The sequence below is a fragment of the Mixophyes fleayi genome, chromosome 7, assembly GCF_038048845.1.
Source record: "Mixophyes fleayi isolate aMixFle1 chromosome 7, aMixFle1.hap1, whole genome shotgun sequence".
Taxonomy (NCBI): Eukaryota; Metazoa; Chordata; class Amphibia; order Anura; family Limnodynastidae; genus Mixophyes; species Mixophyes fleayi.
The window spans coordinates 6,917,202-6,929,943 of record NC_134408.1 but is presented as its reverse complement, the minus strand read 5'-3'; the positions used below and the strand labels follow the sequence as shown (position 1 = coordinate 6,929,943).

The following is a 12,742-nucleotide window of genomic DNA, read 5'->3' as shown; positions in this document are numbered from 1 at the left end:
CCTTTATGTATATACTGACACATAGTGATTTATATATTGTTTGTTTGTGAGCGCCAGACAACAATTTTCTTTTGTTTGCACATGCAAACATAAGAAAGTCTCAATTGATCTCAATTCTCCTTGGCTGCCGTTTCAAATGATTTTATTCACTTGTACACATTTCATTAATTTAAAGAAGCGCACCTTTCTCTCTTTTACTTGCTAGATAATAGTTTAGCAGTGTGATGTATTTTGATTGCTGATGTAATTCTTGCTGTTATAGGGAAAGATGTGTGACATTGATGATCAGTCATGTAATAATGTTCAAAATGTTCTATAATTATGTATTTGTTATATGAGATAGATAGATAGATAGATAGATAGATAGATAGATAGATAGATAGATAGATAGATAGATAGAGTGAGGGTGTATACTGTGGTATGCCATACCGCAACTTCAGCTACTACCTTCATTGTAGCGGTAGTAGTCAGTTTCATGGTACTGACTACCCCGACAGAGAAGACAACGACATGAGGAGTCCGGTTCAATAGTACACCGACCTGCAAAAAAAACCATTACCGGAATGCAAATTACTTCATATCACGACTCACTCTGCTGCCGACTAGGGAATATGACATCATCACCAACCGCAACTTGGCTTAAAGCGGCAATGGACGGACCCGCCTGTCATTTATGTCATGTAAGTATTATATTAGGGGTTAAGGCTAGGGTTAGCGTTATGATTAGGGTTAACTCTAACTCCTAACCCTAATACCCCTAACACCCCTAACCCCTAAAATAGTACTAACATGACATAAATGACAGGCGGGTCCGTCAATTGCCACTGTAAGCCAAGTTGCAGTTGGTGACGTCATTTTCTCCAGTCAGCAACAGAGCGAGCCATGATATTAAGTAATCTGCATTCCAGTAAGTAGTTTTTTAACTGTTGGGGTGGTCAGTACCGTTAATAGGTACTACACCCCATTGTAAAACTATTAAATTCTGTTCACTTTCATTCTGTTCATTCTATTTCTCATACCACCACTTCTAAATTCCCAATTTCACCACTGGATGGATAGATAGATAGATAGAAAGAGAGATATGAGGTAAATAGAAAGATAGATAGATAGAGAGAGAGAGAGAGAGAGAGATAAATATGAGGTAGATAGATATGAGGTAGATAAACACCTTTTCAAATCATTTAAATCTCTTCTTAATCCTCCCACCCCGTACCCTCCGTCTACTATCAGTGCCCAGGATCTTGCTTCCTACTTCAAGGACAAGATTGATAAGCTCAGACTAGAAATTCTATCCTCTTCCTCGACAAGCAATCAGCTCAATTCCTTCCCACTACCCTCTGACACCCTCTCTTCATTTGACCCAACAAATGAAGAGGACATTTCTACTCTCTTCTTATCATCCTACTCTACCTCCTGTCCTCTTGATTCTATTCCCTCACAAATTGGTAGATCCCTGTCTCCTGTGCTCATCTCGCCTCTAACTAAAATCTGTAATCTTTTGCTCTCTACTGGCATCTTTCCATCACTATACAAGCACGCAGTGATTACTCCTCATAAAAAAAACAAGATTCCGACCCAAACTCTCTCTCAAATTGCCGTCCCATCTCTCAGCTCCCATGCCCCTTCAAGCTTCTAGAGAGACTTGCCTATGCTTGCCTAACATGCTTCCTTTCAGCAAACAACCTGTTGGATCCTCTTCAGTATGGCTTTCGTTCTCAATATTCTACAGAGACTGCGTTGACTAAGGTTGTCAATGATCTGATCACTGCTAAAGCTAAACGCCATTGCTCTCTCCTAATTCTCCTGGATCACTCTGCTGCATTTGACACCGTTGACCACTCTCTTCTCATACAAACGTGGCAATCCCTAGGTCTTCAAGACACTGTTGTATCCTGGTTCTCATCCTACCTTTCCAATCGCTCTTTCACTGTTAATTTCTCTGGGGCCACCTCTGCTCCGCTTCCTTTATCAGTTGGAGTACCGCAAGGCTCAGTGCTAGTCCTCTGCTGTTCTCTACCTATACCGCTTCTCTTGGAAATAAAATAAATTCCTTTAGATTTCAGTATCATCTCTATGCGGATGATACCCAAATTTATCTATCCTCTCCTGATCTCTCGACATCTGTGTTGTCCTGCGTAACTGACTGACTTTCTGCCATTTCATCTTGGATGTCCTCTCGCCAACTCAAACTTAATCTTTCTAAAACAGAGTTAATGAGTTAATAATATTCCCACCCACCAACAAGAGCATACCTGACATTTCTATCTCTGTTGATAACATGACCATAAATCCCACCGCACAAGCTCGCTGCCTAGGGGGTAAATGAATCAAGCTGAGAGTTTTCCGGCGGGCTTGAAAAACCAATCAGATTCTAGCTATCATTTATTTAGTACATTCTACAAAATGACAGCTAGAATCTGATTGGTTGCTATAGGCAACATCTCCACTTTTCAAACCCGCCGGAAAACTCTCAGCTTGATACATTTACCCCTAGGTGTGATCTTTGAATCACATCTATCCTTTGTTCCCCACATTGACTCTATATCTAAATCATGTTACATACATCTAAAGAACATTTCCAGAATTCGCACATATCTCACGCAAGACAAATGCAAAAACCTCAATTCATGCACTTATCATCTCCCGCATTGACTTTTGCAATTCCCTCCTTACTGGTCTCCCCCAAAACAGACTCAAACCCCTACAAACTATTTTGCACGCTGCTGCAAGATTGATTTTCCTTGCAAATTGTTATTCCTCTGTTTAATCACTCTGTATGTCTCTACACTGGTTGCCTGTTTTCTTCCGAATCCAATAGAAATTACTTTTACTAACCTACAAGGCCATCAACAAAGCTGCACCAACATAAATCTCCTCTCTTGTCTCAAAATATCTCCCAACTCGGCAACTCCGTTCTGCACAAGATCTGCGTCTCTCCTCCACCCTCATTACATCCTCCCTTTCCCGGTTACAGGACTTTTTTCGGGCTGCACCCACTCTATGGATTTCTCTCCCTCGCACAATTAGACTCTCCTCTGGTCTACAAAATGTCAAGCATTCTCTGAAACCCCACCTCTTCAGACAAGTTTTTAATATTCCTCAACCACCTTCTTAACCTCACTACATTACCCTATTACCACCCGTTACACAATTTCACACAAGACAACTACCCCCTGACCAACATTGTTGTGTGACAGGATCATTTAGCTTATGAGTCGCTTTTATCTTTGCAGTCTGGCTGGACCGAAATGCAAAATATAGACTTAACCTCATGTATCAAACTGCCATTGTCCCATAGATTGTATGCTTGCGAGCAGGGCCTTCTCAGTTTGTTTTACCCAGTTTGTTTATTAGTTTACTATGTTTGTCCCCAATTGTAAAGCGCTGCGGAATATGTTGGCGCTATATAAATAAATGATGATGATGATGATGATAAATAGATATGAGGTAGATAGATAGATAGATATGAGGTAGATAGATATGAGTTAGACAGAGCCAGATTAAGGGCCACATGGAAGTGCCGTCCCACCGGAAGTTTGGCCAGTGATGTGTAGGTGTGGCCAGCAGTGTGTGTGGGCTTTGCCAGCACCATGTTGGGCATAGCTTGCACTTCCCTCCATCCACCTACATCTGCCGCCCATCCTCCTTTATATAAATAGTGCAGCACTATCTGGTTCACACAGCATGTATGTAAAGTGAAAAGTGGGAATACATCCCAGCTGCCTTTAATGCCCGGAAAAGCTCCTGGCTGATCAGGATAGTCCCCTAAAATCAGGACTATCATGATGGAATTGGGACAGTTAAGAGGTAAAGGTATGTTATTTTATTGACCATTGAAGACAAAAATACAAACAATGGTTGATCGCAAAAATAACATTATTTTTATTTATATAGTGTTTTAACAGAAACATGCTTGAAAAAATGCTCATTTTCAGGTTTTTAACATTGAACAATGAACAGGGTGCATAACATGAAAACTTTAATGAAATAAATAAATAACACGAAAACTTTAAATTACACGAAGATTTTAAATAAATAACATGAAAATGTTAAATAACATGAAAACTGTAAATAACTAACATAAAAACTAAATGAATCAATACATACTCCTAGATGTTAACCCTCAATGCTTTCCGGCTGCTAAATTCTTCTATTATCCTTTCCATGTCAATATCTCTCAGTAAGTCATTTTCAATGCATAAAAGACATTGCATTTAATCGTTATTGAGCCATGGTAGGTCTCAGTGCTCTCTTTACCTGTTTCAGTGCAGAAAAGCTGCGCTCGCCACTGCAGTTTGTTACCCTCAAACACCGGTACATGCGTAGTGCAACGGTTACATTTGGAAAGTTACCGACCAATGACTGTGTAGGTAGAAATTTATACATTTGAATTTCTTTCTCCTCAAATGTATTTTTTTTTTTGCTGTGGCTGAAAAACAGATTTTAAATAAAGCAGCAAACTGCACCACTTCATCAGCGTACTCTGGGACAAGAACTTCGGAGTATACTTCCATTAGTGCACTGGCTTTAGCATGTAGGTCATCAGACGATAAAGTGCATAGTTCTGTAAGGAACCCAAACCTATCTGGAATGACACTGTATGCTGATTGCCTGTGATTTATAGATGTCAATAATTGGTCGATTATAGGTAGAAAAGTAGTAATTCTGAATTTATCTAATGGTGAAAATCCTACAGCTGCATCTTCAGCATCACCAAAGTCCCACTTCTTATTTCTTTTAATTCCTCTTATTTGTCTGTATTCCTCACAGTGGTAAATAGCTTTGCTTTGGTTCTCAACTTCCATAAACTGAGAATGGAGTGTGTCTACAAACATTTTTAAGGACTCCAACATGGCAGTGGCTGTATTCAATCCAATTTGGAAGCATGAAGGCAATTGATTGTTTTGTTAAATCTTTGTAATACTGTGGACCAAAGTTGCACTATTATACCTGTTTCTTATTAGCTCATAATGACATTAAGGCCATTTGCTTTCAAAAAAGTTTTTCCTGTTCTGAGTCATCTTTTGCTAAGTTGAGAAGCACATCTTTAATAGATAAATAGATAGATAGATAGATAGATAGATAGATAGATATGAGATATATAGATAGATATGAGATAGATAGATAGATAGATAGATAGATAGATAGATAGATAGATAGATAGATAGATAGATATGAGATAGATAGATAGATAGATATGAGATAGATAGATAGATAGATAGATAGATGATAGATAGATAGATAGATAGATATGAGATAGATAGATAGATAGATATGAGATAGATAGATAGATAGATAGATGATAGATAGATAGATAGATAGATAGATAGATAGATATGAGATAGATAGATGATATTATTATTATTATTATTATTATTATTATTATTATTATTATTCTTTATTTGTAAGGCATCACTAGACTTTTGCAGCACCGTACAGAGTACAAATAGTTGACCATACAGGGTAAAACAGTACAGAACAATAAACGAGTAAAACCAAGACTCCAACAGCTCCAAGCCTAACTAGCACAGTGAAGTTGAAGAGGAGAAATGGTATAAAGACTGGAGGGAAGAGGGCCTTGCTCATAAGAGCTTACATACTAAAGGGAAGGTAAACAGACTGCGGGCACAAAGGGGGGTCAGTGGAGGGAATCACACACAAGATGAGCAAGTACAGGGACAGGTGAAGAGAGGTGAGGAGATAAAGCATGCAGATGGTTACATGGGAGGTCGTTCCAGTGAAGGGGCCAGCCCGGGAGAAATCTTTGATTCTGACATTGGATGAGGTGATAAAGTGGAGGTAAGATGACAGTCATTGGCGGATCGCAGTGGACGTGAGGGAATGGAGAGGAGGTTGTGGATATAAGGGGCAGTGGAGTGGGAGAGAGCCTTGTATGTGAGGATGGATAGATAGATAGATAGATAGATAGATAGATAGATACCACCACCATATTGTGCAGTGGTTTACAGGGAAAATTAAATCATTAACATCAGTCTGTGCCCCATTGGAGCTCACAATCTAAATTCCTTACAGTGAAAGTGATTTGATCTGCACTGGGGGTAATGTAATCCAAGGGAGATAAAACTATTAATTTATAAGTCTCCACACCGGTAAATATAGAAGCCAGGAGGTGCATCCTACAACACTTAAATTTTACTCAATAGAAATAAAAGAAAAGGAAGTGTGTTTAATAGGTTCACTTCATGGATCTGTCTGTTTACAAATAAAAAGTTTAGCTTTTATTATTTATGTATTACAATTTCTTTCATTACAGATTAGGGATTCACATGAAGAAATTCGAATATATAAATAGCAAAAATTAAACTTTTATTTTATATCTATTGAATGTAAATTCCTTTCCACACATTTGGTTAATTATTTTGTCAGAAGCCACCTAACCTTCCAGTCAATATTTGGAGTGTGGGAGAAAACCTGACACAAACTTGGAGAGAACATACAAACTCCACACAGATAATGCCCTTGTGGGAATCAACACCATGGCCCTTTTGAAATCTATTAAGTGCAGAAATGAGATTTAGTTTCAACTGGTTAAGACATTCTATGGAACTTGAAGTGGTAGAGACAGCACAATAGAGAGACAGTCCTTGTCTAGCAGGTACCCGCAGAGCTTCTTCAGAAGTACAAAATTGCCTGATTGTAAACTGTCAAAGTAATAATTTAATTTCTTCAGCAAAAAAAACTTTAAGAATAAAATTATATCATTGTTTATTTACAAAATAAATGCTTGCGCTGTGATAATATTAACAGTCCAAATTTCAATCTCTGAAATTCTGCCCATCCACAGATCAAACAGCTACTTTTCTAGCAACAAAAGTAGGTTGTATTACAATTTACAAATGTCATATTACAATTTGCTGAGATGGCACAAGTCTTGCTGCTTTTGGCTCCCCGGGATACAATGGAGATTTTTGAGAAATTCTTATAAAAGTCTTTGTTCACCAACTTTGATTAGAAACATCTGTTCCTTGAATTAACTCCTTCCTGCTCATATCCCTCAAATCAGTTCACATGCAAGGATCCAATTGACATAATAAAACCACATCAAATATAAATGATATACTAAAATAAGATAAAACAATGTAAATATTTTCATGCCAAATAATTTATTTCATCCAAAAAAAACATCTTTGACAAAACATTCTATGACATTGTGACTAGTTGCCAGTCATTTCTTTCAATGAGATACATTTTGCACCATATAGATGCAATTGATAGGGAAAAGCATTGTGATAGATGAAAAATAGACCCATTACTACTTAGCACATAAATGATTCATCAATGAGAATTTTTTTAACGTATGATTAATTAAGGGTTGTGTCCCAAAGTGATACCAGATAGAGCTTTAACATGACATTTTTAATTTGCAGGCATTCACGTACATCTGCTGTAGCGCAATCCTGTGCATGGTTTCAGAAAAACAATAAGCAGAGAGCTGGTTCCTATAAAATAATGAGTGTGTGCAGTTCTATAAGCTCTGGGGGGAGGCATCATGGGTGTATTTGCGCAATGTAATATGTTATGGAGCTGTATATTTGGAAATATGATGTAAATATTTTATTGACACACTTATTTAAATATAAGTTAAAGATTCAATTTTTCAACAGCACTCTCTTGTGCTGTGAAAGGGGGGGCATTCAGAATAATTTTCATTATAATATTTAAGGGTAAAATTCTCACAACAATATAATAGTAATATGATATTTATCCTTTTCTTCAGACAACAGAACATTGCTTCAAGATTTTACATTGAAACTGGGACTTGAAGATTCTATAACCTCAAAACTTACACTTAAGAAATTTCTAAATATCGGACCAAACACTTGTAAAAAGATTGAACCTCGGCCTTTAAAAAATGTTCCCTGGTATTTCCTGCGAAAACTCATGACTTTGAATGGAACTGCACGGAGCATAAATCCAGAAGATGAAGAAGTGAATGAAGACATCCAAGAATTTATTGATATAGATGAATTATTTGAAGATAATGTTGATGAATCAAATCATGTCAACCCCCTGGATGTTGTGTGCGCTCTCCTGAACTGTTCAGATAATTTTCTTCAACGGGAGATTACATCAAAAATGTCCATGTGCCAGTTTGCTGTCCCTCTGCTGCTCCCTGCTGGTGATGGCACACATTGTACCTTTATGTTGTGGGCAATGAGAGATATTGTGAAAAGGTGGAGACCACAGCATCTAGCAGAAAGAAAAGGGTTTGTAGAAGAAAGTTTGGTGAACATCTCCATGCCAATATTTTCTTTTGTGAGGTTGGGGGTATGCCATTTAGCAAAATCTAAAATCCTCAATCATCTTCTCTGTCATGAGGAGCAGCAACATGACTATTTCACACATGGGAACATGAGAGGTGGGAACGTAAGAAGAGTCATCTCTGATGGATTAGTAGAAATTACCTGGTACTTTCCAGCTGGTGAAGATTCTGATCTCTTCCCTGATCCTGTTGCTGTTACTAACCTACGGGGAGATCTACAGTGTAACAGGAAACAGTTCCGTTTTCTTACGAAGGTCTCATCAACGGTATTTGTATTCATTGACAACATAGATGAGGACAGCAACTGTTTAAAGGATATTGAATTATCACATTTAAATTATTTTTTCATTATCTCCCTGCCCTCATTCAATATTATAAAAGGAACATTCAAGACTTTCCTGGAAGACTTTTCACACTTCCAGAACAATAACTATTTTTTCACCATAAGTAAAAATGAGAAAAATGATGCAGGGAAACAAACAATTGAATATCTGTCAACATTATTTCCAGGTTTAAAAAAAAGACTTATAATACTGAAACCAAATACTCCTCAAGACAGACTGATTGCAAAGAAATTGCAGTTATTAATAAGAGAGAGAATAATATCAAACGAAAGTGCAAGCATCCTTGATGAAATGTCACAAGTGGCTGAAGAAATTGGTATAGATGTAGATGAGAACTCGGAGGTGTGTAAGAAGACAAGAACACTCGCCCAGGAGATCACTGAATGTATAAAGGATGTGACAGATTATAAGAAACATACAATGAAGCTACAGGGAGATCTCTGGTCACAATTAGCTAAAAATGAGAAAGAAATGTGCCGAATGAGGAGACAAGGTAACAAGAGCGGACAGGATTACAGTTCCGAACTAAATAAAGCAAATTCAGACTTGCGTAGACAGCAGAGTCAGCAGATACTTCCTGATGGTATCATGAAATTTCAGAATGCACTGACTGACCTGTCTCAGAGTGAGAGACCTTACTTCCTGAAGTGGATGAAGTTCTATCTTGATCGAATATCTAGAAAGAAAATGTCACAGTTACAGGTTCAGCCACCTGAAGTAAAAGGTTTAGGTCAAACAATATCTGAAAGCAATTTAGGAATCGAACATTTTCTACGTGAGCTAGGACAGTTTTATGAGGCTGAATGTTTTATGGTTAAAAATGGAGAAATGAATATAAATCAGAAGCTATTCGATAATCTCCCAGGAGTAGCTGCTGATCTCCTGCTGGATGGGTTCCCATTGGAGTTGATTGATGGAGACGCCTCCAACATCCCCCTGCAGTGGATAACTGATGTCCTGACTGATCTGGACAACAAGACAGGAGGACACTGCAGGATGAGAGTAATAACTGTGCTGGGAGTGCAGAGTACGGGGAAATCCACCCTTCTGAACACCATGTTTGGTCTACAGTTCCCTGTGGCCAGTGGACGATGCACACGAGGAGCCTTCATGACCCTTTTGAAAGTGGAGAAGATTTTCCAGGAGGAGCTGGGCTGTGACTTTATTCTGGTGATTGACACTGAAGGGCTTAAAGCTCCTGAGCTGGCTTCCTTGGATGATAGTTCAGAACATGACAATGAGCTGGCGACACTAGTGGTTGGGTTAAGTGATATCACCATAATAAATGTGTCAATGGAAAATACATCAGAAATGAAAGAAATTTTGCAGATTGTGGTCCATGCATTTCTGAGAATGAAACAAATAGGGAAGAAACCCAACTGTCAATTTGTACATCAAAATGTGAGTGATCCCTCCGCTCATGAGCAAAACCTGAGAGAGAAGAAGCTACTTCTGGAACAATTGAATGAAATGACAAAACTGTCAGCAGAGATGGAGGGTAACACTAATGTCACAAAAGTATCTGATATCATTGAATATGATATTGAAAAGCACAATTGGTATATTCCTGGATTGTGGCACGGTGTTCCACCCATGGCTTCAATTTGCACAGGATATAGTGATAAAATTTCTGAAATGAAAATGCATTTGTTGAACTTTCTAAAACAAAAACCACATTCTGACTCTTGTAACATCAAGGAGTTTATTGAATGGATAAAGAGTTTGTGGAATGCTGTGAAACATGAAAAATTCATCTTTAGTTTTAGGAACATTCTTGTAGCTGATGCATATAATAAACTGTGCATAGAATACTCAAATCTGCAGTGGACTTTAAGGAAAAAGGTGCACAGCTGGATGACCGAGACAGAGAATCAGATAAAAAATCAGTTATCTGCTAAAGAAGAAACTGAGATGTTGATGGATCTAGAAAAAGGGATAAAAGAATTTCTACAGGTGGAAGTACAGGTAATGAAACAATCACTGGAAACATATTTTAAAAGTGAAGATAAATATGTGAAATTGGTAGAACAATACAAAGAGGACTTTATGAGGAGTCTATCAATGCTGAGAAAAGAACATGAATATAATCTAAACAACAAGTGCAAAGAAATTATTACTATCCAAAAAGAAATAAATAAAATTAGAGATATACAAACAAATTATCAGAAAAAGATCGAGGAGCAAGTCGAAAAACTCCTTAATAATTTCAGAGATAAACACTATACACTGGGTGACAAAGAGCTAGAGTCAGAGTTTGAGACTATGTGGAACAACACATTTCAAACATTTAACTTAAGCAGTTTAGAGAAGCTCAACATCAGTCAATTAATGCTGGACCATCTAAGGAAAGACATGAAAAATAAAGCAGCCAATGTGAATAGCAAACTTACTAAACTAGACAGTTTAGCAAAATATAAGACAAGAGAATTTATAATGAAGATTAAATATCTGGAAGGGACAAAATTCACAGCCATCAAAAAGAGATTTACCCCTGAATTCTGGAATGATGCAAATGCTGTAGCTCTCACAATTTTGGATCGATGTCATCGTTATGTCACAGAAAAGATTACCACAAAGGTGAATTATAATGACATATTTTGTCAGCATTTATTAGACATTATAAATAAAAGTCTTGCTGAGAAAAATGTACAACCATTTGAATTTAAACAATATTTTGATCAGGATCTAAAACTTCTAGTATTAGGGAAGGCGGCACCAATGTTCCAGAAGATGCATGATGACTTCATCCAAAACAATGATCCTAAACAATGTCTTGAACAACTAAAGTCTGATTACTTGAATACATTTAAGCAATTATATCAAGAAAAGGACGACTGCAGAATCAGAGCTCAGAGATTCTGTGAAATGTGTCTGAAGCCGGCGCTATCTAGATATGTTTATTCAAACCTTGGCAAAGACATTGTAGATGATCAATTGATGAGTGAAGACTCCAAAACATATTCTAGTAAAACTTTTTTCCAATCTGCTTTGCTTTCAGACTTACTGACAGAGAAAAAAATTGATGAATATGTGCAGTATTGTTGTCAATATGAGATCTTTGTTAAAAATTGGATAAAAAAACACATAACACTGATGTACAAAAAACCTGAGAGTCTGAAAAACTTAATATCAACCAATCTAACAGCGATTACAAACAAAGTCAAACACATTCTAGAACAATCACTTCTACAACATACAGCATTGTCACTCAGTTTGGATGCATTTTTTGAGAGCCTAAAGAGAAATTTAGTAATATCACAGAATGACATGAATGTGGTCATGTTTCAAAACACTACAAACGTTCACCAGTTCTTACAATATGTTAAATCACTTCTAGATGATCTTAAAGAAGAAGTAAAAAATGAGATAAATTCTTTAAATATTGAATCTGTCCTGTCCAGGGTTGTTGTAAAGCCTCATGAAGAGCTCTTTATAACTGTGTTTGGATGTGGGGAACAATGTCCATTCTGTAAAGTCCCCTGTGAGGCTGGAGGCACCGACCATAAGGAGCACTTTGCATCTACTCACCGTCCACAAGGATTAGTGGGCTATAGATACATAGAGACACGAATTCTATTTCATGAGCTGTGTTCCACTGATGTTGTTTGTAATAGAACATTTGCTTGTCAGGCCACAGACTGGAAACCACATCCTTACAAAGAGTATCAGACAATTTACCCAAACTGGAAAATTCAGCCTGATCCAAGCATTGAGGCTTCTCTATATTGGAAATATATTTTCAAAGAGTTTAATGAGGAGTTTGCAAAAGAATATAAGGCTAAACCTGCTGATTTACCTGAAGACTGGAGCAAAATAACATTAGAGCAAGCACTTCAAAGTCTAGACAGACACTAAACTCATATAATGCATATATGTAGATAACATTACTTTACTGATCTTATGATACTGATCCCTTCTCACCACTATCATGGTTACACTTACCATTGGGAACAGATCACTACCCAGTATGATTATAGTAGTTATATGATAACGTCCTCAAATCCAATTAAAATTCCACAAATTACTAAAAGTTCTCAAATTATCACTCTGTCAATTGTAGAGCAAATGTCTATCTACCTTCCATACAGTTATATTCAACAAATACGTTTCCATG

At 37.3% G+C, this 12,742-nt stretch overlaps 2 protein-coding genes across 2 annotated transcripts in view; one reads left to right on the top strand and one right to left on the bottom strand.

Annotated features, from left to right (window-relative positions):
• The window catches only part of LOC142098433 (interferon-induced very large GTPase 1-like), a 55,787-nt gene extending 50,952 nt beyond the window's left edge, over positions 1-4,835 (bottom strand). Inside the window, exon 1 of the mRNA XM_075181280.1 lies at positions 4,439-4,835. Coding sequence (XP_075037381.1) covers positions 4,439-4,835 — 397 coding nt within the window. The remainder of the gene's footprint in view (positions 1-4,438) is intronic.
• Positions 4,836-5,707: 872 nt separating this feature from the next.
• LOC142098431 (up-regulator of cell proliferation-like) lies at positions 5,708-12,483 on the top strand. Its single transcript, XM_075181279.1, has 4 exons — positions 5,708-5,799; positions 6,806-6,834; positions 7,739-8,731; positions 8,795-12,483. The coding sequence occupies exons 1-4, from the start codon at positions 5,708-5,710 to the stop codon at positions 12,481-12,483; spliced, it is 4,803 nt and encodes a 1,600-aa protein (XP_075037380.1).
• Positions 12,484-12,742: the final 259 nt, after the last annotated feature.